The 27,042-nt window shown below is 40.0% G+C and overlaps 2 protein-coding genes and 1 long non-coding RNA gene across 3 annotated transcripts in view; 1 reads left to right on the top strand and 2 right to left on the bottom strand.

Moving 5' to 3' along the window:
- il13ra2 (interleukin 13 receptor, alpha 2) lies at window positions 1–12,883 on the bottom strand. The gene is made up of 10 exons (XM_030069066.1): window positions 12,766–12,883; window positions 12,339–12,434; window positions 11,972–12,123; window positions 7,583–7,739; window positions 5,401–5,521; window positions 4,738–4,922; window positions 4,399–4,553; window positions 2,990–3,137; window positions 1,044–1,161; window positions 1–930 (listed from the first exon to the last, which is right to left on the bottom strand). The coding sequence occupies exons 1-10, from the start codon at window positions 12,851–12,853 to the stop codon at window positions 843–845; spliced, it is 1,308 nt and encodes a 435-aa protein (XP_029924926.1). The 5' UTR covers window positions 12,854–12,883; the 3' UTR covers window positions 1–842.
- LOC115371608 (uncharacterized) lies at window positions 12,057–27,015 on the top strand. Its single transcript, XR_003929379.1, has 3 exons — window positions 12,057–12,129; window positions 17,963–17,968; window positions 27,006–27,015. It is a non-coding gene; the product is annotated as an uncharacterized LOC115371608 (long non-coding RNA).
- Window positions 18,686–27,042, bottom strand: part of lrch2 (leucine-rich repeats and calponin homology (CH) domain containing 2) — a 45,229-nt gene continuing 36,872 nt past the window's right edge. Inside the window, exon 21 of the mRNA XM_030069065.1 lies at window positions 18,686–24,697. Within this exon, the coding sequence (XP_029924925.1) occupies window positions 24,578–24,697 (120 nt within the window). The 3' untranslated portion in view covers window positions 18,686–24,577. The remainder of the gene's footprint in view (window positions 24,698–27,042) is intronic.

The raw sequence follows: 27,042 nt of genomic DNA, 5'->3' as shown, positions 1-27,042 counted from the left end.
AATAATAATAATAATAATAATAATAATGATTACAGTAATTATAATAACAACAACAATAATAACTTCCCCTTAGGATGGCGAAGTCATAACCTAATTGACTTGTGTTCATTCTCTATAGCTTTGCCCTAATCTTAGGCATGACCAAGTTACGCCTAACCCTAACCTTAACCAATAAGCCAAAATGACCACTCAAAAGACTTCGCCACCCTAGGAAAAAAAATTTTGGCAAACAGTAACCATTGGCACGGCATGCCAATTTTCTGCTATTCCTGGACATACATCCACCATTTTACTTATAATTATTTTACCAATCTGCCATTGTATCAGAGAAGAAGTTGGCCAGCAAAGCGCTGACATGGATCTTTTTAGCAAGCGAACTCTACGGCAATGTTAGCTGTGAAAATATTGGCTAACATGTTTTTGCAGTGTTAGTAAGCCCTGAAGGTCTGTAATGTGTTACTGTAGAAAATACAGCCCTTAAAACTCCCTTTCATTACAGTTAGTGTCTTGCAGAAACTCGCAAATCTTTGAGGCTGAATAACATAATAATGGTACTATGTTTGACTGAGTTTACCATCCCTTCAACATGTAACATATTCAGTCACTTTTCAGTGATGCTCACAATCTCAAAATGGTCACTTCAATCTAAAACTACTGAACACAAGTTGTAGCCTAATATGTTAAGATGGCACCTCTGACAGCTTCACTATGCGAGTAAAAGCAGAGAGGAGGAGGAGGAGGAGGAGGATAACACTAGAAGGCCGTTCTGCAGGGCTCTGTCAGAGAGAGACGGGACACCTGGAGACGGCCGGGTGAGGAAGGATGCAGCTCTTCTCGTCTCCTCAGGGCTCCACCACACTAACGATGGACTTGCTGGCAAACAGAGACACAGACAGGGAGTCCAGCTTTGTCACCAGCCTTGATCTCCACCTACAGTCAAAACATCAAGTTAGGCCATCATTTCATTGCATCTGTCTCAGTGTATTTATGCATATGTGTATGTGTGTGTGTATGTGTGTGTGTGTGTGTCAGTTAGTACTCACACTCTGAGCAGCGCCCACACACAGAGAGACAGTAGCAGCACGGTGATTATGGCAACAGTGACATAAGTACACAGAGCGATGACGTCCCATCCTTGCTTGGCACCACTTACTTTCTCTTCTAAGACACACAGATGAGACAGAGAACAGATACACACACACACATTTAAATCACACAAAAATATGTCAACAAGTCACTTTTCTACATCACTACTTACAGCAGGTGTGCATTGTCCAATGGGAGTGTACACACACTCTCAGGAAGAATAGATCATTCAGGGAAGTGTGAATAATCATCAGTTCCTCACAAATCAAAAGTCGTGATTTAGAGGTAACCAAACCCCAACCCACCATCCGATCTGACGTCTGATGGTGACAAGTGTGGTACTGAATTCACCCTCTGCTATTGGCTGATCTCTGGTGGCGGGTGATGTCACCGTCCAGAGAGTGCAGCATGTGGTGTGTTGTCACCATTAGGTGTCAGGCTTTACTTTCATTTGGATTTAAGATCATATGCAATGAGACATAACTATGTAATAAGCGCATAACATTAACTGTATTTAATTCGTAGGCCACCACAGGAAGAACATTACCATGACTGAGAGATTAAATGTGAAATTAAAATAAGCATTATGATCGAATCTTACTATTAACTAAAAATACAATAAGCACAGTTCAGGCATTTAAAAGTTAAATATGGACTCAAACAGCAACAGATATGGGACGAGACTAAATTACCCGACTAAAACGACGACCCGAAGCACCACAGCTACATAAAATCAGAAGAAACACTGACAAAATGCACATCCAAAGATGTTGATGTGCATTATGATTATGAAATTATTAAAGGACAGGTTCGCTCTTTGCAGATTATCTGCAAAGATATCCTCAGACGTAGAGACCATCATTAGAGACCATCATTTCACCAGCTGCAGTCGGTGGGGCAATCATACATGGGCTTGATGAACTAAGATACAGTTGTGCCTCCAAAATGGGAAGTTTGGTGTATAAACTCAGAATGCTCTCCTGAAAAGGGTTCGCTAGCTGAGCATTTCGTCATTATTTAGCTTAGACAGTGGTGTTATTTAGGTTTCAACAAGAATAGACAGTGGTGTTGTGTTGGGACTTGTTCAGGCTGCTTCCTCATAGGCCTCTGCTGGCTGGGCAGACCTCCTGCTGCAGCGTAGAGGGTTACAGGGCTTGGTTTGTGAAATAAAGTAGTTCTGTTCCAGATGGAGCAGTTCTGTTGTTGTAATGACTGGTTTGCGAACCCTTTTTCAAAGTATACGCAAAGCTTCCCGTTTTGGAAAAGCAATGTTGCAGTTGTTTCAAACGCAGTTACAATTGCCCCACTGTTGTTTCTCGGAAATCTGAGGTCTGTCTTAAGCCAGTGTCACTTAATGCCTCATCCTGATTATGGGAAGTGGCATTCTCGCTTACATGGCATTTGAGAGACCAGGTGACTGCCCATACATGAGGAATAACCTGATCACTAAAGTGCGTATGAACTCAGTGATTGAATGCATTTTGATACTTTATTATTTCAGCAAAACAAAAGGTTACTAAAATATATGTCTGTGCGTCTAGCTGTACTCACCGTGTAGGGTTTCTGCCCCATCCAACTGATTCCAAAAGGTAATGATAATATAAATCCCAGAGGAATGGGCTGGAAGGGGAAGAAATCCTACACCACGGGAACATCAAGTCCTAGAGCACAAAATGGGTGGTTCATGTGCACGCTTTGAAAATAAAAGCCTTCATCACTTCACTTTGGTCCACTCCAGGTGTGCTGATTAATTTCATGCTAGACTTAACTTGCAATGGAGGCAGAACAGGTTTGGCCTTTGTTCTGCCTGTTTTTTTTGTTGTTGTTGTTGTTGTTGTTGTTTTTACAGTAAGTTCTTCATGTATAGGCAAACATAGTGAAAAAAAAAAAAAAAAAACATTACCTGGGTAACAAGTCCAAACACTCCAGTCGCTCCAGAAGCCTTCGTTAGCACAGTACTTATGCATTTTGGACCGAACCCTGACGCAAATCCTGCTTTTGTCAGAGATGGAGAGCAAAGTCTCCATCGTCCCTGTGGTTGAAATGGTCTCCTGTAAGTAACAAATGAAGTAAAGCAATTGTTATTATTACTGAGTCCCACTGAAAGAAACAAGCTCTAAGAATACTCAAGGCTTCATCTCACACAGTGTTTGGAATGCTGCACGCTTCTCCCACAACCTTTTCTTATAGTCTGGGTGTGGGTACAACAGTGTATGACTGCTAATTTCATGGCCTGCAACACAATCCAAATCAATACCATGTCATCTACAATGTTGCATGGACTAATAATTAGTCTATGCAACATTGTCTTAATAGTTTTATGTTTTCAGAAGCTATCATTTAAAGCCAAATTCATGCTAAGTAAGGATAATGAAGATAATATAATCACATTCTTAACATGCAGTTAGGGTATATACTTCAAACTGATGAATGACTGAATGAATGAATGAGATCCACATGCATGAAGGGGATTCATAAGCATTAGGCAAAAATTATGAGAGGTGAAAAACAATGAAAGCATTACTATAAGTTATGCTCAAATAAAGTGCTCATGTTTGCCTCTTTCGCCTGTTAATGAGCTTCCGTAAATAGAAGCATGTGTTCAACACGGCGCTCTCTTGCTTCAAAATGCTAGGAGGTGCTCCATATTCACTGCTTTCACCTCTGTAGGTTTGAAGTTAGACATTATGTCCTGGCAACCTGAATGTTGGGCTGGAGATCCAGGCAAATATTCAGTCGTGATGTTATTGATTTCCATTTAGCTGCGCACAGTTTAATGTGACACTCAGGACATGCAGGTGCTGTGACAAATGCAGCACTGTGATGATGGAAGCTGAAATCCAGACTGCACAGTGGTTTTGTCAGTATTGCATTGGTTCAAAACCTTAAACCTTAGGTTTATTTATTACTAATTTACCTATCTAGTAATCCCTTTCAATATGCTATTTTTTAGCTCTAAGGTTTTATTTTCCTCTTTTATCCACCTGTATTATACTTTCTCTTTTTTCTGTACTTGCATCTCTAGTTTTCTTATTTACTGTTATTTTCTCGCTCTTGGGTGTTTTTGTTGGATGATTCTGAAGGCACTTAGAGCTGCAATTTGCATGAAAGGTGCCATATAAATACAATTTGTATGACAGACTGATAAATGCTTCATGAGTCAGAAAAGGCGGTGGGAAACTACACAACCCTTGCACTACACGGCATCTTGAAACAAAAACAGACAGAGCACAACATAATAAGCAGCATAATACACTTGAAGCCAAACAGAGATACACAAGATCTACATACACTACTGGAGGCAAGCCGTACCGATAAGTGGTTTCCATCAGGCCCCTCCTCACTGTGTTCCACTTCCCACTCGAGGCAGTTTTTGGGCACCTTCCCAGCAGGACTCTCCCAGCTCAGCTCCAGCTGCGTGTCTGGACGCGCCTGTAGCTGCAGTATCTGTGTGGCTGCAGGCTTCACTACACATATATAAAAATTGTGAAATGTTTTCAACAACTCTCAAAGCCTATATGATTGATTCATTTTGCTGCATTCAATTAAGCACAAATGTCAGAGATTGTCAAAGATTTATGTGGTTTAGAAGCCAAAACAATCTAGTTTATTTAAAAAAATTGTAAGCACCAGGGGCAAACATGCATGTACCATGGTTTTGGATTTGCAGAGTGATGAATGATGGCTTCATGGGCCCCTCAGGGGAAGAACCGTTCACACAGAAGTTGATATCAGTGAAATCAGGGAGGGATTTCCCTGTGAACGTGCAGCCACTCCTTATTCCATTGGAAATGATGTATTTTGGGCATTCCTCTGTCTGTTCCAGCTCATTGTGCCTGGGAAAGTATCACACCCAAAGTAAAAAAGAAATTCAAATTTGTTAAAGACATACATGCCCACATTGTAATTTTTTCACAGGGATATATATCACTAATTTTAGTCTTGTGTGTATTCTTAGCATCAGCTGCATATTTTATAGCTGATACTATCAGTGCAGGTAGTATATTTTTAACCAGAACTGAGAGGTGCCAGGGCATGACTGTAACTTAGCAGACTAAAGCTTTTTACAACACTACAGACTGAAGTTTGATTTGTGATGATTGTTCTCACAACACCACATTACTACATCATCTATACTTCCATTTTGGTTTAAAATCAATAAATAAAGCAGAAAAGATTTCATAATGACTTAATGCTTGGTTTGGAGGACGATATAGTATTCAGCATGATTTTTACATATGTTATTTCCGTGCCTTGTTTTAATTTAATGTATTTGGGGTAAGTAAAATAGCTTTGCTTCAGTACATAACATACCAGAAATAGAGAGTTGGGAGTGAGTTAGCTGGCTGCTTGGGGTCTCTTTCCCATTTGCATTCAACATACTCCATCCGATGAAACACGCAGACAAAATCCTGGACTGCAGTTCCCACCAGGCCTAGAGATAATTCAACAGATGTGAACCAAATCAGCACAGATTAGTAGACAACTCATTTTGATTGGGCACAGATTGTTTTTTCACTCTCCTGCGTCAAATAAAACTATCAGTAAGTGAAGTGACGTGAGTGGAGGGACCCATGCGTCACTTCACCACAGCACGAAGCACGCTCTTTTCTCTTGCCTAACACAATGGGGCTGAGCCCTCGGTGTCTCAACTTACGTTACCAAGCACAGTTGATAATATGAACAATTGCAGCTTATCAGTCTGGTAAGATGATATATGTTTTTGTTTTCGTCATTACACCAGACAGCAACATGACACCTGACCGCATGCACTGAAGTTTTATCATCCAGAAATACTGTTGGCATGGTGCACAAGAAGAGTGTGTACCTCTGCCAATGCTGTCTGAGTCTCCAGTTCCACATCAGAGAGTTGAAATTAAAAACTTTTGTCAATTCTTAAGTTTCATAGTTTTACCTGAAACTGAAGTTTTTTTTTTGTTTTGTTTTGTTTTGTTTAATAAATTCAAACAAACAGTTTCATATGTGTGGTTGATTTAGGGACTATTTCTTTTGCTGAAGTTCTGCACCATTTCCTGATCAGCCACACCCACTGTCACACCCTGTTTTCAGCTGCTCAGTGTCATCAGCTCTTTCTTGCCCCATGGCCAAGTTTTCCACAAAATTTTGCCATGGTACCTGACTCCATTCAGAGGTTATAGGCCTTTTTTTCTGATTGGCAGCACCCATTGATGCTTCCCTGCTTTACAAATCAGTATTACAAGTTAATCAGCTTTTTCTTGGCCCTTGACTAACCGTTCCACAAAGTCACAAAGCTGAGATATCCTGCTAACAATAAGACTATTAAATGTGAGCATGGAAGCAGAGCACGTGGACCCAAGCGGAGGAGAGCAGGCCAGCAGGCTTGAAGTGTTGAACATATAATATTAAAAACAGGAAGCAAGGCAAACTGGCAGATAAGACATCACATACACACACAATGGTCTGACACAGACTGAACAGAGAACAGGACTTAAATGCCAACTGACTAACAGGAAGACAGGGCACAGGTGATGAGACTGGAGAACAGGAAGGGAGCTAATAAGCTGGGAGGACACTCTCCCTGCGTTCCAATACTAATACTACCATACTATTTAGTAGGGAAAAAAAGATTTAGTATGTCCCAGTACATAGTATGTCAGATGCAGTATGCCAAGAGTACCAGGATGTTCTACTATATCCGGTCAGATTTCGCAGTATGGACTTCAGCATGCTGCTCTGGCCATTCTGACCCACAATCCTATGCGCAGCGGACATTAAGTGGCACTGACTGAGCTGCGTGTAAAAGCCATGCCCACATATGGACGACAACAAAACACACATATCGTACAAAACTCGCTCAGTGACAGCAGCAGCGACAGGAAGACAGAAGATCAGAAATATGACAGACGACAGCACAGTATGAAACAGCAGTGGCATTTTGACAACAACATTCAAATTTGCCGCAACGGACGGCGGCGGAAGTGAGTAAGAGGGCCGGACTGCAGGGACAATGTATGTAGTGTGTCCCAATTGTATGCATTTGCATGCATATTTCATACTAAACTACATACTTTGTAAGTGCAGCTGCAGTACATACTAAAAGTAAAAAGTATAAGTATGTGATTTGGAACGCAGGGTGACACAAACCAGGTGTGGGGGTAAAAATGAGCTACAGGGAATCATGACGGACACACAGAGCAGAAACCAAACTCAAGAGCACAGGGAGAAACGGGGCATGCAAAGTCCAAAACACAGGATGGTGACACACACAAACAGACAAATTAGGCAAAAACTTGACCCCCATCCCACTCTGTTTGCAGAGAAATTGTTGTAGAGATTCATGTGGAAAACTATGTTCTTATTTCCAAAAAGGCATACATTTATCAGTTAGTGGGGTCCTTATTCCAGCAAATCTTTCAATATACTCCTTCACATAGAGGTTATACTAGGTCTAATGCCGCAGCTATGTAAACTTTGATAATTGTTGCTGGCAGACGGCTGAGGTTGGATGACTCACCGGTGCTGGTAGGCTCCTTGATCAGTTCAGTGTAACGTGCACTCTTGACCTCGGAGCCATTGGTGCAGGATCCTTTCAGTAAGGTGTACACCCTCACTTGAACTTGTTTTCCCAGATCAAATTGGGCACTGTATGTCCTCTTGGAGGTCCTGATGATCTACAAAACCAGAGACACAATCCTGTTATTCAGAGGTTATGCTTTTTTATGACATTTAGGCGAGTCCACATTGCTGTAGCCACATTATAGAGCTGATTACAGGCAAATAAATGTTTTGGGCTGTAAGTTCCTGTGCTTTCTTATATACACATCTAGTGGTATTAAGGTATTCCTGTTTAAAAATAAATAAATACAAAAGCTGTCATAACATCTGGGAAGAATAGCTGTTGCCTCAGATGTTATCATTTCATTTACACAGCAGGTGACAGTGCGAGGCAGGTTTCCAAGGTACAGATCAAGCTTGCCTGAGATTTAACCTCAGACAAACAAGCCTGGGCGGATTAACCAACTGTCTAATCCAATGCAAAAATGTGATCAATATTTCAGCAGAATAGCAGCATAATTAGCACAACAGATTAATTAAGGAATAATAACATTGTTTTCATTGGAAAAACCGACTCCATCAAAAGCCTCACTAATCACAAGCTGTGTGAGGTCTACTCCACTTCAAACATGCAATGACAACGTGGATGACTTCAGATTCAAATCCACTCTCAAAGACATTCAGTCTGATCATGTACAAGACAATGAGCTTTTAGCATGTGATTTAAAGGTTGAATTTGCTAGTTTCCTCAGGCAGGGCATCTGAGGGTGATAGCCTGAAGATCAGAGATGTAGCTGGATGCCAAAGCTTGCAGCGCTTTGAATGCAGAGTGCAAACTCTTAACTCTTTGAAGCCTGACCAAATTGGCTTGATTTTTTTTGAAAAACAAAATGGGTTAAAAAGTCAATGAGCAACTTAATAAAATGATCCAAGAATTTGCAAGAAATTATTAAATGGTCACAAGAGAATCACCTGGAAATTAGCCCAAAAAAGAAAGAAAAGAAAAGAAAAGAAAAGGAAGAGTGAGAGTGAGAGAGGATTTTCTTTTTTTTTTTTTTTTTTTTTTTTTTTTTTGGCTGTCCGTGCCCAGAACCAGACTGAGGCTCAGAGGCAGCCGGGCCTTTGCTGTGGCAGCCCCCAGGCTCTGGAATGAACTGCCTCTGAACATAAGACAAGCCCCTACCCTTCAGGTGTTTAAAACACGCCTAAAGGCTCATTTTTACACTTTGGCTTTTCCATCTACAGCTTGAGCATTTGATGTTTTATGTGGCACTGGGTATGTTGTATATATGGTGTTGAATGATTTATGTTTATTGTCAATTGTAAAGCACTTTGGCACAACTCAGTTTTTTTTTTTTTAAATTCGCTATATAAATAAATGTGGTATGGTATGGTATGGCTAATTTCATTTTTTTGTTATTCATATCACGTCAATGTTTGTTTGTTTTTTTTTGTTTGTTTGTTTGTTTTTTACTTGGAGACAGTGTGTCGGAGTCAGAGCAGAACACCACCAGCTGCACCTCATTCAGCAACACAGACCTTTACAAAATACAATCCCTCTGCCAGATCGGACTGGTGCCAGTCTGTGCCAATAGTTAGTCAGCCGACGCTGCCAGCCGTTCTTGTTTGTATTCTGCAGGTTTACTCACTTCCCCAACCTGAGCCTGTGTTTTCTCTCTGATGCTGTCTGCTCTAACTCCGGCCTCTGTCGCCTTGTCTGGTCTGCTCCTCCACGCTGCTCTCTGGACTACGCTTGGCTTAGCAAACACATCTCCCTCAAATAAAACTACAACCTTTGCATCAGTCCTGCGCTTTGCACTGAGTTCAGCAGCTTCATAAAAGGGGTCATTTCTTGTTACACTGCTCATTGCCCCTTTTCCCCATGTTTTTGAAAGAAATCAAATTAATCTGCCTGGGTTTCAAAGAGTTACAATCAGTTCTTATTTGGGTTGATGGCCTATAAAGGAATGTAAGGATTTGGAGTGATATAATCTCTGTGGCAGCTCCATTTTGCACCAGCTGGAGATTTGATTCATCTTTTACTGATACAGAGAACTGTGGTAATCTAACTGAGAGGAAATAAAACCCTAACTGTGGAGCGTCAGAGTCTGTGAACAAAAGGAAGCAAAATGTTTTCAGTGGGGGAACTGCCAACCTTGACAGAATAGTAAGATCAAGGATAGTTAAAACTGAGTATTTTCCTGCATCTGCTGCTAAATGATGACCAGTTACTTTTAAACAGTGCAGTCTTATTACTGTGACGTTATCTAAAACCCGACTGAGTGGTTTCAAGGAAATGGATTTGATGCATGGAAGACGTCAGCTGCTCAGACCTGAGGCGTGGCTGCCAATAGTCTCACACTGAATGGCACACCTACGCAGCACACATTTTTCACACACTTTTCACACACTCTCATGCCACACATTCATTCTCTCACTGAAAAAAATGTCACCGCTGAAAAAACACATAGGCATACAAGATAGAGCAGCATCAAGTTATTCAGACCATCAGGGGAAACAGCCTGGAAATCTGCATAGCATTCTCTGCATAACATTCGTAATGATGCATTAAGTGGTGGTGGAACGAAATGGCCTAAAATGTGGTGCCAGTGCCACAAAAACAAGGCCAGTGCAAAGTCTATTAGCATTCTTTGCTGTGGTGGACACACAAATGAGGCTCCCGAATAGAATAAAGAGTGAAAAAGTCACATAGGGAGGTTGGTGGACCAGTCTAGACAAGTGGCCCAGCTTGACTCAGTTTGAGGTGAGACCAGTGTGTCTGTTTCTTGTTTACAATGTCAGTTTGTCAGCTTGTTCGTTTCCCATGGTAACATTACCTTACTCACTTCAGTTTGCTAATGTAAACCATGCCCATTCCCTAACCTTAACCAAGCAATTTGTGCTGATGGTGGTGGTGTCATGTAATTTGTCCTATTTGACTTTGAACTGACTGTAATTTCAACCATTTCATGTCAGCACCACATGAAATGGTGCGTGGTTAAGTCAGTCCTTGTCATTTCACAGATTTCTGTGAGATCAAGTCGCAGAAAGCCAGCACACAAATCTATAGTGGTACATTAATTTATTCCCATGCATGCAGCTCAGAGTATAATCTCAGTCCCAGCTCCTCTGGAAGCAGCACAGCGTCGCTCCTGCTGCCGTGAGCGCACGGGCAGGACTGAGTTGCTATGGTTACACAGATGCTCTGTGTCTGTGTCGCTCAGAAACTGTTGCTACGATTCCCAAATAATGGGTCTTTAGGTTAGTAGGCCAATGCAAAATGATGAATGTAAGTTTCTTAATGCAGTCTATAAATAAAACATAAGTTTAACTTTTTGGTTGACATACACAGGCTTGCTCACACACTCTACTCTCTCTGAAGTCTCACGAGCACCCCAGATTATCTGAGGCTGTTTCTCAGGGTTGGATGGGATTAAAAATGTTGTGGACAGGTGGGAGGCTAGTTCAGGAGCGGTTTGGGAAACACTGACCCAGAGGAACAATTCAGGACGTCAGTGGACCAAAGTTATAAGGCTCTCCATTTCTATTACAGACAAGGCATCGCAGTGAACAACAGTCATTATCTTAGCCTACCATCAAAAACATAATGCAAAGTAGCCAAATTTATTATGGGAATCAATATATTAACCTAAAGTAAGGGATAGTTGGATTTCTAGTCCTCAGCAGTGCACACGCACACACACATATTTTAGACATTTTAACTTCTTCTCTAAAAGGGGCAGAGCTCCATTAAATTTAACCTCCTCTAGGGACAAAATATTATTATTTCCATGTGATGTCAGTTAAGCATTATTTTTACTTGCCATTCAAAATATGCCTGAGTACTCTCACTTTTGTACTTTTGGGTGATGAGTAGGACCCCATGCTGCCCTACTGTCTTTTTAGCCACTTGATGGGGCTGTTTGTCTGCTGCAAAATCTGAGTGGAATCAAGTAGTGATTCAGAGGGGTTAAGTAGCTTTTTTCCCCTTATCAATACTCTATCATTATTATTACACACGATAAGGAAATGCAAGGTCTTATTTTGATTGCTTAAGGCTGAATTGGACTTCTTTGTATGAATGGCCACCTCGGATTATATAGAACTGAAAATATAATATTAAATAATACTGAATATACTTTTACTAAGATTTAGATATACTACAATAAAATTGTTGCTCTTTTTTTTAAATCCACAATGACACATGGTGACAACCTTAGGTTATTTTTCCTCTATCAAGGTGATTATGGCCAGACACTAGGCAGCTCAAGTGCTTCTAGTCTAGAATGTATATGACAAAATATGGAGATTTCCTCCCAAACCATGTCTGAGGTTTTGTATCACTCACGGTCCACTGATCCTCATATGTGTTGAAGTACTCCAGCTGAAATCGCTTGTGGCAGTCCTTCATGTTCAGCAAGCTGGCAGGGGGGCTCCAGTGGATTTGGAGGGATCCCAGATGACCTGGGTCCAATATCGTTAGATTCTCTGGAGGATCCACTGCAAGTGAAAGAAAGCACTGAATAAAATGGCTCAGCCACACAAAGAGCCTCTTTGCCAATCAGCCCCTCCCTGATAATAATAACAGTTATTATCTGAACAAGTAGACCTACCTAATTGTCTTAAGGGCTTTGATGTGAATCCTGTAATTACAACACTGGCAAAGAGATAGATAATAATGGCAAAAGAAAAAAAAAAAAAAAACTTTAACCAACCTGTCAATCCATTGTATTGGATGCACTGGCTCCAGTTTAGCAAGAATAGCATCAACGTCGCTCTTATTGACAACCAGACATTCCCTGTCATCCTCCCTGAGGCCGACAACAACCAAAATCAAACACACCCAGTCTAAAGGAGACAGCCAGCAACAAGACACTGGGTGGAACTGAATTAACCATCAGCTTTTAGCTTAGACACTTTCACAGCAGACTTAATCTTTGCTCATCTGAATCATGTCTGAGTCACAGTCAAAAAAAAAAAAAAAAAAAAAAAAAAATCTATAATCTGTAGATGGTATTCTCTCCACAATACATTCAGAAGATTTTTTCTATCCCACAAAATACGAATATAATATTAAATCAATGCATTCAAATAAATAAAGAGTATATTCAAAGTGTGAGAGACGAGAGTAGGCCTACTTACAGGAACGTGAGGAAAAAGTTTTCCCTCTTGAAATCACACCAGCTGCCGATGATGTCGGAGTGGGCTGGTCCTTTTCAATGCTCCTCATGAGAAGCCAGTCCCCTATGATGGTTTGCGAAATGTTTCTGACAATGGAACCTGCTTCCCTCAAAGAGCTGCACGGGAAATCCGTGTTTACGAAAGCGAGTGTGTTTTATGTAATTATGTAATGAAATCGCAAATTGTGCTGATAACAGGAGTCTGTCCGGTTGATTCATGACATCCTGCATCCGCATGATGTGCATTGTCTCAGCGCTGTGTGTGTGTGTGTGTGTGTGTGTGTGTGTGTGTGTGTGTGTGTGTGTGTGTGTGTGTGTGTGTGTGTGTGTGTGTGTGTGTGTGTTAAAAAAAAAAATGCAAGCTATTGCCTCAGATGTTATCATTTCATTTACACAGCAGGTGCCATTGTGAGCGAGACATTGTGGTGACATTGTGAGCCAAGGCACAGATCAGTCCTGCCTGAGATTTAAGCTCATGCAAACAAGCCTGGGCAGATTAACCAATTGTCTAATCCAATGCAAAAATGTGATCAATATTTCAGCACAATAGCAGTATAATTAGCACAACAGATTAATCAAGGAATAATAACATTGTTTTCACTGGAAAAACTGACTCCATCAAAAGCCTCACTAATCACAAGCTGTGTGAGGTCTACTCCACTTCAAACATGCAATGACAACATGGATGACTCCAGATTCAAATCCACTCTCAAAGACATTCAGTCTGATCATGTACAAGACAATGAGCTTTTAGTATGTGATTTAAAGGTTGAATTTGCTAGTTTCCTCAGGCAGGGCATCTGAGGGTGATAGCCTGAAGATCAGAGATGTAGCTGGATGCCAAAGCTTGCAGCGCTTTTGCAGATTGCAAACTCTTTGAAACCTGACCAAATTGGCTTGATTTTTTTTTTTATTTGTGTGTGTGTGTGTGTGTGTGTGTGTGTGTGTGTGTGTGTGTGTGTGTGGATTCCCTGCTGATGGATGCAGATTAGGCACATTTTACAGTTTTTCTCCATTGGTTTGGCTCATTTCTTGAAACAGAAATTACATTCTCAAAATAACATGGACAAAACTCCAAACCTCTTGGCAATCGTTCACAACCTACTGGAACTTCTCATTCATTTCATGAAATTGCAAATGGCTTAGTACATGTCTCAATGTCTCAGTACATCTTTGCAAATGATTAAGTACAGTTAGCCTACAGTTAGCACAATTTCCAAGTGAATAGATCTTGTTGATCTAAACTGACTGTTGGGTTCTCAGTCTAATGGTTGTTCTCTCCAAAACATGTCAGCATCATTTCATTGTATAAGTCATCATCATCAAAACTTCTCACGTGTCATTTACATGGCCCTGACTCCATTGACTTCACTGTGGTAGTCAAAAGCAAAACATCTGCTCACAGCTGATAGAAATGACCTGCATCACTGTGAAATCACTAGTGCACCTGCATCACTACCCTTTCCACAAATCACCATTCACCAATCAGGATGCACCTACAAAAAAGGGCCTATAAATTGTATTCTGTATTTTTTTTCAACTCCTTTGAGTTTTTCTGTGTAATACTGTATGTGAATTACAGTATTTCAGTTTTTCCCATCAATACAATAAAATTTCACCTCAAAGTCTTTGAGTTTGGATGCAGTTCTTTACTGTAACTGTGAGTGGCTAGATTTACTCACTTGACTGCAAGTTGTATTGGGCGGTAACAAAATGTGCTTTTGCTGCATGTTTGAAATGTTTTGTCATGGTAAGAGCCCTTTGCAAACAAAATGTGTTATTTTGGGAAGAGCACCTGTCATTAGGCCGATGGATTTACTGTTTTGATACCGGGGTTTCTGAGTTGACAGAGGAGGTAAAGCGATTGAAAAAAAAAAAAACTGTAACGGTTACAATTTCCTTGGCAGTATGAGTGCAATGTATGATGTTAAACCTTGGAGGCTACTCTTACCGTAAAATCCTATTTATTTATTTATTTATTTTTTAGTTTTATACACAATAGTATTCTGTTAGCTAGACAAAAAAAAATTAGTACAGTAACCACAGTCAATGAAGGACTGGGCTACAGTTTTTCTCCATTGGTTTGGCTCATTTCTTGAAACTGAAATGACATTCTCAAAATAACATGGACAAAACTCCAAACCTCTTGGCAATTGTTCAAAACATACTGGAACTTCTCATTCATTTCATGAAATTGCAAATGTCTTAGTACATGTCTCAATGTCTCAGTACATCTTTGCAAATGATTTAGTACAGTTAGCCTACAGTTAGCACAATTTCCAAGTGAATAGATCTTGTTGATCTAAACTGACTGTTGGGTTCTCAGTCTAATGGTTGTTCTCTCCAAAACATGTCAGCATCATTTCATTGTATAAGTCATCACATGCACAATAGTCTGTTCAATTGTCAAAATTCGTCAAGAACATAATACCATGAATAATACCATATATGAATCTCTTGGGACATTTGATAAATTGTTTACAGTTTTTTTCAATCATTTTTTTTCAGTATAATGAAACTGGGATCCACTTTGTCGTCATCTTCACTTCCAAACCACAGCAGAAGTTTTCTTTTGCAAATGTGTTCATACCTTTTCATTGGATTCACACATTTTTCACGCTCTTTTGCACAACACTTCTCACATGTGTCATTTACATGGCCCTGACTCCATTGACTTCACTGTGGTAGTCAAAAGCAAAACATCTGCTCACAGCTGATAGAAATGAGCTGCATCACTGTGAGATCACTAGTGCACCTGCATCACTACCCTTTCCACAAATCACCATTCAGCAATCAATCAGTATGCACCTACAAAAAAGGGCCTATAAATTGTATTCTGTATTTTTTTTTTCAACTCCTTTGAGTTTTTCTGTGTAATACTGTATGTGACTTACCGTATTTCAGTTTTTGCCATCAATGCAGTATCTTTCTGAGTTTGGATGCAATTCTTTGCTGTAAGTTCACGTTTGAATGTGTAGCACACAGGAGAACCTTGTTCAAACTGACAGCTGTATTTTGTTTTCTGCTGTCAGCTGTGTTACAGTACAGTAGAGCTGACTGAAGGAATCTACTCATTTGGGCAGAAGTTGAGTTGTTTGAGGGAAATATTGGCTTTTGCTACTTGCTTTACAATATGTAACTATGTAAATTGTCAAAAATATGACTGCAATACACAGGAAAAAAGTAAGGTTGAACCTGCTCAGACTAAAAAGGGTGTGTTGCATTTTGGTGTTGAGTATGAAGTGAGTGAGTGGCTGGATTATGTCGCTTGACTGCAAGTTGTACTGGGCTGTGACAAAATGTGCTTTTGCTGCATGTTTGAAATGTTTTGTCATGGTAAGAGCCTTTTGCAAACAAAATGTGATATTTTGTGAAGAGCGCCTCTCATTAGGCCTGTGGATTAGCTGTTTTGATACCAGGGTTTGTGAGTTGACAGAGGAGGTAAAGCGATTGAAAAAAAAACTGTAATGGTTACAATTTCCTTGGCAGTATGAGTGCAACGTGTGATGTCAAACCTTGGAGGCTACTCTTACTGTAAAATCCTATTTTTTTTTATTTTTTTTTTCAGTTTTATACACAATTGTATTCTGTTAGCTAGACAAAAATAATTAGTACAGTAACCACAGTCAATGAAGGACTGGGCTAAGACTGAGAGGTGGACATGAGTGATATTTCAGTGGTCCTCTGCCATAGTGACAAAACATCTAAACATTTTGACTTGCAGTGCTTACACAATGCCAAAGGGACGATGCATTTTGGGGGCACTGACTACTGATATGAGAAGGAAACTTCATTTTGACACATGAGTGAACTGTTTTCGGAGAGATATGAGCTTTTGCAGGTGAACCATGGTGTTATGCTGAACCATCCAGGTTATTTTGGCAAAAGCACCAAGCGGGTTGAGAACGTCTGGTCTGTTTCAAGAAATGAGCCAAAGCAATTGAGAAGGATCTTTCTCATTTTGGGGGCACTGACTATTTATATGGGAAAGGAATTTAGTTCTGAAGCATGAGTGAACAGTTTTGGGAGAGATATGTGCTTTTGCAAGTGATCTATGATGTTGTGCTGAACTGTAAGACTGTTTTGCCAAATGATCTTGAAGTTTTGAGAATGTAATTTCAGTTTCAAGAAATGAGCCAAACCAATGGAGAAAAACTGTAATTGCAGCATTTGCCACATGGCTACTCTACAGATGTGCACTTGGTGTGAGAGGCAAGGAAGCAGTTAAACAGTTGAGTAGAATGGTCATTGCGAATAGTAGACATTTCTGTCTCTGAAGTTGTGCACAACTCGAATCTATTTGTTCTGGGAAATCTGTAGCTCATCTTTCAGTGATTTGGTCAAACCTCCATACAATAACCAAACTGCAAAATCAAAACAGCAGAAGACCAGAGAGGTGGTGAACAATCTGAGACTTCCAGACACTTGCCCCATCTAGCTAAGAATGAATACACTTTTTCAATAATCCTTACTGCCATATATTCATATATGGCAGTATATATATATATATATATATATATATATATATGTGTGTGTGTGTGTGTGTGTATGTGTATATATATATATATATATATATATACACACACACACACACATATCTATTTTACTGTAACTATTATTTCTATCTTATTTTATATTTACTCACATTTTGATGCATGGACATATCTTTCTTTGATGTTATCTACATTCTCCTGTGTTACATGTGGTGTTTTAGGTCCTTCATTATTTTTAATCTCCATGAATGATATGAAGTCTGCCTGTTCAGAAAAAAAAATTGTTGTGTGTGTTGATGAATCAGGCATTTTAGTGTCCCATAAAGATGAGAGCAGGTTGAAGAACATTTTGAGCAAATAATCACCTTTATCCTTTAGGCAGATCGGGATGGTTTTTCTAAAATGTACATACAGTACATGCACACATGCAGCTCTCACTGCAGAGTAGCACAGTTCAGCTGCAGCATAGCATGGTCCACACCTTACACAACAACAGAGCTCCACTCTGCTGAGCTCCATCCCTTTAGATCAGTTACCTAGCTCAATTAAGAGATCTTAAATGAATGAATGATGAATGAAAAATTGCAATTGAAAAATTGTTTTTATCCATCAAGCTCAAACTTTTAATTGTAATAACTAAAACATTTTAAAAAATTTAATTAGAAGATTCATGTCAAAACCTTTGGGACAATTAGGTAGGTCTATTCGCACGCATCCTGTTGAGATAATAACTGTTATTATTATAAGTTTGGCAAAGAAGCTCTTTGTGTGGCTGAGTCTAAAAGTTTTATTTCAAACAGCATTCACCTACACTTTCAACTACAGTTTCTGAGGATGATGACAAGGGAACCCCCAAGAGCTCGGCCTGTGCCGTGACAATGGGTCCTTCGATGTTTGTCATCGTCTGGGTGAGCAGCAGAACAAGACCAGGCTGGAGCTTGTGATGGACAGCAGATGTGAGATAACATGAACAAAACACCCAAGGCGGGCTCACATTATCAGTATGAATTTCCCATCTCTGTGGAGTGTTATCTTACTGTTAAATTTGTGCAACACAAACTCACATTTGGCGCCTTGCAGGCTCATGACACAAGTTGCATGCCATGTTTGAATCATAGCTCCAGTGATGTAAAATTGGAGTCAAGCTGGTGACTCCTCACGTTTGTGTCCAAAGCTACCTAATAATTTCACAAAAAATACCCTCAGTGTTAAGGATGGGCAGTTGAGTTGGAGTTAAAGAAAAAGGGTGCATGATAAAAGTAGCATTAAAATGGGACTATATGAGTTAACAGTATAAGAGACTCTACTTTATGAGCGAGGCTCTACATCAAGCGAGGTGCATCGCTGAATAATTAATAACACCACCAACATAATGAAGACAAACAGATGTAAAGAATTTGACTTTATTTTTTGTTGACATTGTTGATTTTTTCTTAAGAAACTCCCTGGATTATATACACATGATATGTACAGAAGCTGGGCGTAGGTCATTCAATATTCTTGCATGCATTTCACCTTATTTTTAAATACAAAAAGCTTGTATACATAGTAAATCTGGATTTTCTCTGCAGAATTGGATGAATCATTGTTTTCCCTTTGTCAACATGAGTAAGTGATTAAAAAGAAAAGCCAATTTGCACTGGTGACACATGGTAACAATAGAGTTAAGCTGTTATGATGCCGCTGAGGAAATTCCAAGATTATTTGTCACATATTCATGAAAGGTAAGGTTAACACTATCGGCTGTAAATGACCTACCAATTTGACTTAATTATTACAAACACATTAAACTTTTTTTTTTTTTTTTGCTGTTTTGTTTTTTTTGTGTTTTTTTTTTTTTTTTTTTTCAAACAGTGGTTTGACTCACAGACATTTGTGTGTCCAAAAGATTTGAGTGCAGGTGCAATGTAAAATACAAATTAAAAATAAAAAAGGGGGAGCGTTATAAAAATTTAAGTAGTAAATTTAAAAAAAAAAAAAAAAACACGCTGTTCTTGCTCAGAAAACCACAAATCTGTTATCAATTTTGGTCATATAGCAAACATTAACCAGCTAGCAGTCCTCATACAGCAAACACACAGCCTACTTTGTCTTGTGATCTGTACAACACAACAACAAAATTGCACAGAATTGGATGGGAATATTCTTGAGTCAATACATTAATGTGTTAACATTTCAAAATTAAAAAAATTAATTCCAAGGAAATTTCAAATTCGACAGGATGTTGATCGCGGGATCAGCAATCGCTGTGACACCTACATACTGATCCAGTTATTGATAATAATCTTGAGGGAAGCCCTGCAGGAGGTGTGGTTTTGTGTGTGTGTGTGTGTGTGTGTGTGTGTGTGTGTGTGTGTGTGTGTGGATGTGTGTGATTTTCTTCATTTAGGCTTGATGTGATACAACCTAGAGCACTCCAGGTATCAATACGGCTTCAACGTAACAGTGTTGACAGTGGCCACGGTAATTTCTTTGCTCAATCACAGAAGGCCTTGATGGACGCTGCCTTTATGATTTGGCACTTAGTTGCTTTAAAAAAACAAAAACAAATGAAATAATAATCAATATTTTGTTCATGGCAAATAATACAGGAATACTGTGTGCAAGATAAGATGTGTAAATGTTCCATAGCACACTGGTTAAATACGAGCAGGTGTCATATGCAGGTGGGAGAGGGATAAGGCATGAGCGTGCCGACATGTAAGAGAAAACACAATGTGCATCTAGACTAACAGAGAAAAATAACCTTGAAGACCTACGAATTTTGAAATGAAAGCACAGAGTTCAGCTTGTGCATGCATCCTTGGGAAATGGGAACACTGGGATTTAACACATTGTTAACACATTGTTAATTGGACCTGGAAAAAATTAAGAGGTTCTGTGCATGGATTAAATGTTGAGGGGCTGAACAAGATTTTCTTCTTAATTATCACTGAATTTAAAGTCCAGTTGAAATAATTAAGGGGATCTATGCATGGGTTAAGACAGTTTTAAGAGTATAATCTTAATTTTGCGCTTAATTTTAAGTAGAATTGAGGGATTCAATCTTGAGATGACTTGAGATGAGCACAAAGCAAGATAAAAGTGAAAACAGTGTTTTCTGGTCCACAGTGCATGTAACGACATGAGAGTGAAAGGACTGGCACCAGAACACAGCAAATGAGCAATGGCGTGTCAAGAAAATCATTTGCACAAAATTCACAAGAAGGAGCATTAAAGGAAAGATGAGTCATGCCTGTTGGCAAAAGGTTACCATGGACACGATCTTAGAGGTGACTGATCCAGAGCCTATTGCCAAACATCAGTTTGGCGGTCCAAAAGTTGATTGTAGCTGATTATCATCATTGTGAAAGGACAGGAAGCCCTCATGCTGTCATTTTGTTTTAAATTACAAAAACTGATGTCATTTCTAGCCAATGAAGTCAACATATCTCATTTAAGGTAAACATATTATACAGCTCAAAGAGTAATACCAACCTGTGTAACTTGTAATACCTCAAACCATTCAGCATCTTTCCTTATGACCAAGAATGTCAAGCTATTTGTGCCAATTCCTTTCATTCCTTCCTTCCTTTCCTTTCTGAAAGCTTTTTGTGTATCTGAAAACGTACCCACGTCATCGTTAAAACTAAAATTTGATGGAAAAACCTCAGCTGCTAATTATATCCTTATCCTATTGTTCACGTACTTCTTGGCTGAAATTACTGGCAGTGAAGCAACTGAAAGTGTTTTTTTTTTTCTCACAGGTGCAAGTTTGAGGAGGTTTGAGGAAGTGTGTCCAGACAGAGCTCTCTCTCTCTCTCTCTCTCTCTCTCTCTCTCTCTCTCTCTCTCTCATGGTGCTAAGTGGCAAAAAAAAGCACCACAGAGAAACTTTTGCTGTCGCTCATTTCAAGAAAGCCCTCCCTAAGACGAAAGTCATTCAAAAGCCTAAAGCGGGTTGCCTTAAGTCTTCTCAGGTTTTTGTTTTTTCTCCAAATGTCACCATCATCTTGGCCTTGATGATGACAAAACAGGTGGCGGCCTTGAAACTAACAGCAAACTAGTTTTCATTTGTTAACATTATAATGTCACAGAGGCTTATTAGACCAGATATCTCATAACTCCTCTAACAGCTATTTACCGCATACAAAAATGTACTATGAGAAAACAGTGGACACATGGTGGCAAGACACTCTTAGCTACAGCTGTAAAACATTTTGGCAATCCACGATCATTTTTGAGCGATCATAACATTACTCTTAAAGTTATCATGTATCAGCTAACCCTCAAAGTTTGAATATAATCTTCAAACATGCACAGTTTATAATAAGAAAATACAAAAGTCTGCATAATTTGCATCCAAAACTTGACATGGCAAACTTGAGGTAGGTTACAACCAAGATCAATTCAGAAAGAAAGGAAAGAAAGAAAGAAAGAAAAAGGAAAAGTACTGAGGAAGTCTAAGAACAGTAAAGATTATATACCCGGTGTATGTGATAAATTTGGCATCGGAGCTATAAGAGTGCAGCCTGGTTTTTACTTTTTAAAAAAAAAACAAAAAACAAAGAGGTTCTCAGCAGCAATGTTAAGGCACAAAATATCACGTTTTTATGCATTACAATTTTGTTTTCATCAAGTGTGTGTTTAAGGGGCGTTAAGTACAATTGGTACTGCCTCATTGTGTCGGTCAACACGGCAGTTGAGAAATATTAATGGGTAGATGATTACTTGACAGGTGCTGAAGCCTCTGACTTTGAACACAGATTTTCCAGTCAGTCCTTTTTGTTATGTAACTGTTTTGTTAACTCCACACCCATTCAAATTCCGAAACACTTCCCACACCACCAGCTAACATTTTCTGCCAGTACACAAGCAAACACATGGCCTTGCAAAACATTTCAGCCAGAGTGCGAAAGACTTGTGGAGGAGGAGGCCATAGATTAATGCTTGTTTACATATTGAGTACATTTTCAGATAGAGTGTAAGCCTGTGCCCCTGCAAAACACAAAACTCCTCACTTCCACTCCTCAGTTGTTAAGATAACTCATCATGTCTACTTCGATGCCGGTGATCATTTTGTGCAAGTAGTGATGTTGCCGATGTTTGTAAAATATTGGAAATCTGATGACACTCTTCAGAAAGATGCAGAACGGTATCTTGAGGTATTCATTCCTGCCCAGTCCAGTCAAGGGCGGCACAAGAACCACACGCCAAGACTGGCACTGCCCCACAGAAAATGAAAGCACCAAGTGCCACTGTACAGTTTAAGAACAAATGCTGCATTTACGCGGAACAGGAACATAAAGTGAAATGGAAAATAAAAAGTCCTGTCACATACCTTTAAGCCTCAGTTTAAGAAAGTAATGCTCTGTTCTCAGACAAAACATTTGTGAACATCAACTCTTGCTCAAAAGTTAAACACAAATTAAATGTATGCTGGCATGGCACATATTTTCAAAATAGCAGTCTGAGGATTGCTCTGGTCACAATAAAGGGGAACAGATTTCTTTAAACTTCAAGAACGTTTCGCTTCGCTTTTCACATGCGCATAAAAGAGCAGTGAAGGCTGATTTTGAGAAGCAGAAAATTCTTCCATGTGTTTCATAATTCATTCGCGAAGGAACCGCACAGCGTTACAAGCACGTCTCTCGTCTCTTGTCACGTAGAACAGCAGTAAATTTCACCAGGCCAGACTGAATTACTGTCCAAGGGCAAAAAAACAACAACAAAAAAAACCTTGAGTGAGATCTGGAATTCGGTGGCACTACCTTTTACAGGATTGATCAGAGTTGCGACCCACACAGCAACATCACTTAAATATAAAACAAACAAATAAATACATAAATAATTTCATTTCCCTGATATAATATATTGTATAAGAACTCATATACAGGCAGGTGGCCCGCTAGTTTGACAGACCGTGCAATGAGTGGAAGGGCTGCAGGAGCGATTGCCGTGACACCATGTCCCGTCCGTCCATTGGCGTCTCCTGTCAAGACACATTTCCATACGTACTCGTGTAACAGTTATATGTAAGTTTGAATCCGAGGCTATACAAAGCAACAAACTGCCAACTCCTTTGTGGCAAACTAGTGCTCAAAACGCCAGAGTCCAAATAATAACTGGCAAATCATATTACTTGGAAGCAAACTTAGAGAAAGAAAAGTTTAAAGAGCTTAGAGAGAAAGAGAGAAAGTTTTTTTTTTTTTTTTTACAGTGAATGAAACCTTGCATGTACAATAAAAGATGCTACAAATCCTGTCAGGAGCTCGTACGGCCACAGCTAAGCAGACGCTGTCGTCACAGTGGTCGAAATGTCGGAGTGGCTGCAGTAAGAAAGAGATATGTGGTCCGCTCTAGTCCAGTAAAGGGCTGTGCATGGGCTGCGGTTGCTCAAAAACTCCACAATCACACAAAAATTAGAGGCAGAGGCAGGAAGAATTTGCTGTCTCCAGTATAAGTTTACCTCCTGCAGGACAAAAACCAACCACATCCTATGTATCAAGCTTTGCAGAAGTCAGCGTTTCATTTTGCCTTAACAGGTTCAGGCAGCTGTGACTACTAAAATGCAATACTTGGCAGTAACTTAACATGTCATGTTGATCGGATTTGGATCCCTACAAAGAAAGGAAGATGGAAACGATTAATGGCATATGATACCAGAAAACTATTATAAAAATAAATACATTGCACAAAAAACACACATACACCAAAAAAAAAAAAAAAAAAAACAGGAGGATAGGGACCACTTCACTTCAGTCCGTGGTTTGTGGCTGATGGGCGAGCATGCAGCTCAGATCTCCAAGTTACATGCCTTCAAAATGTCTCATCACTGCCAATGTCTCTAACACCAGCATGGACAGTCTGTCAGTATTGGCACTTTCAGGCTCAATAATTGCTGAGCGTGGCGAGTGGCGCGGACAGGTCTTCCTCAGGACCTGCGTTTTTGTCCATCACTCCTTGGCAAATCCAAACTGCAGCTCAGGTAACAAACGGTCCACACACATACACACACACGCACGCGCGCACACACACACACACACAGTATGAGCCCAGTAACTAGGATAGGAAACAAGTTAAAATGTGATGGACGGGAGGTGGGGTGCAGCTGACTTCATATGAGGAGAAGGGAGTATTTGGCCCTCCTGTCTCCTGATTCAGTCAGGCAGAAGCAGACACCCTCCCCCTCCAGGTCCTCGCCCCTGTGAGGGCTCTCTGGTCCTGGGCGATGTGGTGTGGGATCGGGGCGGCGAGGGGTTGGCTGAATGACTGCAGGATGGATGCGACATTCAGGCTTGTGTCAAACAGCCGATAGTTGTGTGGGCTTGGAAGGAGGCAGCTCCAGTAGGGCTTGGACAGTCACACCCACCTTCACCAGACCACGCTCCTCTAGGATGTGATGGGGGAGGCACAGCTTGTCCTGATTTGGAAAAAGACACGGCCTTGAGAGTTATGGGTGCTCACCTTCTGCCACCTTAGAATAGAATAGAATAAATCTTTATTGTCCACCAAGGTGGAAAATTGTCTTTGGCTCACCAACATGTAAAACAGACAGCTCTAAAAATACAGACAACAACATACAAGATTACATAAACACACTAAGTGAAATAACAAATAGAAATAAAAACAGAAATGGAGCAGTTCATGTCAGTATCTGTGGATTGGTCACTTTGTTGAATTAAGAATCCTGATGGCATTTGGTATAAAGGATTTTTTGAAGACACCTTTGGCCAGGGGAACTCTGTAGCACCTCCCAGACTTCAAGGGTTCAAAGCGACTAGAGAGAGGATGAGAGCTGTCTGCCACAATTCTCCCAGCTTTTCTCCTCGTCCTTTCACTATAAAGATGGCTAAGTGGCTTTAGGGGTTTTCCCACAATTTTGCTCGCCACTGACATAATCCTATTTAGTTTGTTCTTGCACTTAACACTTAAGTGACCAAACCAAGCAGAAAGATGAAATGTTAGTTCACTCTCAATGTGTGTGGTGTACACAAGTTCTAACAGTTTTGGGCTAACACCAAGACAGCTCAATCTTCTAAGGAGATTGAGTTGCTGAGAACATTTCTTGAAGATAAAAACTGTGTTTTCAGTAAAACTCAGCTGGCAATCAAGAACTGTACCAAGATATTTAAAATATTTAACCTTGTGAGTAATTTTGATTCTGAGATAAGGTTTGCTTCTGGGCCTTTTCTTGTAAAAGTTCAAGTTTAAATTTGCACCTTGCAAAATGCAAAAGACTCACTCAGTTGACTAAGGAAGAGTGCAATAAGCACGTAGTGAGTCACGCTGACAATGCGAGCTATGTAAAACCTTCAAATAAAGGATTTGTTCCACATGTTCTTCTCAGCTGAGTCCCCCTTTAAATGCAGGTTTACATGGTGCACCTTCAAACTCACAATATTCACCAATTTAGCAATAAATGCCAAAGAGTTTGCCAATGTTTGCGTTTTGTCTATATTCATACCAAAATCCCATTGCTTATTCACATTATTTTTAATAATGGTTTCAGCCACTTCATGTTTTTTTTGTTTGTTTGTTTGGGGGTTTTTTTTGTTTTTTTGTGCGAGATGTCCGGTCAGGCGATGAACCAGTAGCCTAGGCCTGAGCAAAAATTTCAACCAATTTGGTTTACACTTTTGAAACATTTCCTGTTAAACAACCCGTTTCAACAGGAAATAAGTCAGATTAAAGCCCCGGACACACCAAGCCGATGGTTGGCCCTCAGCTGTTTTGGCCCGTCTAATATAATGGTTACCATATAATGGTTAAATAAATGAATGTGGTTGGCTAGGCTGGATGTGTTTCCACCCATCATCTGGAAAATGTGAAAGCATCGTTTGCAGAGTGGCTTTTGCTCATCTACGTTGCCTTCTCCCATCTGTCTCGAAGACAAAATACTTCCATATGTGGCTTTTGTAGCGTCCTCTTCCCAAAGGTTTTTTTGTTAGTTTGCAGGTCAGGAGGAGCAGGAGGAGTCCTGCTCATCATCTTGGTTGTTTCTCAGTGTGTGCTTCTGCGGTCCTTGCATGTTCTCATGTTGGAAGCGGCTGCACATTTACTCACTAATGAAGTACCAGTTGGCACTACTGATACTCTAGAAAAACTAGTACCATTAGATTTCTTGAAATTTGGCATTGGTGTGGTGCTGGCAGTATCAGTTCTTGTGATACCCCTCATACTGCAGCTTCTGGTTTGTGTTTTTGACACTACTGCCCCCTCCTGACATAGAGAATTATTTCCTCTTGCGCAGGTGCATAATGCGCACGTTGTCCATCAGAGGTTTGTTCAGTATTTAGCGGGCGATGTGAAGGGACGTTAAGTGATCTGCTCATCTGTCTCGGTCGACGCTTGTTCTTTGAACTGGGCTCGAGGAAGCAAGAGGCTCTCAAAATGCTGTTTCACTGTGCCTTTAAGACTGGCTCTTATTTGGAGATTTAAATGATGACATGAATAACTGTGCTATGATTGCTGTTGTAATTCTTTAATTTCAGGAAAAGTCTATCTAAACAAATCTAGCTTACAGGGGAGGTCCTGTGTGTGTGTGTCTGTGTGTGTGTGTGTATGTGTGTGGGAGGGAGGATTATCATTCCACTGGGTGTGTATGACCTAATTTAATTAGGGCATAACACGTGCAATATTTCAGTGGAAGGGTAATAATCTCTACTTAACAAACAGGCATAAATCTTTTGTGGTTTAAAAAAAAAAAAAAAGAGGCGCTGGCTGTGTAGGTGTGACTGGGTATGCACAGTGTATGGCATGTGACTG

Source organism: Myripristis murdjan, chromosome 14, assembly GCF_902150065.1.
Source record: "Myripristis murdjan chromosome 14, fMyrMur1.1, whole genome shotgun sequence".
NCBI lineage: Eukaryota > Metazoa > Chordata > Actinopteri > Holocentriformes > Holocentridae > Myripristis > Myripristis murdjan.
Note: the sequence above shows the minus strand (reverse complement) of the source record. Positions and strands in the feature narration are given on the sequence as shown.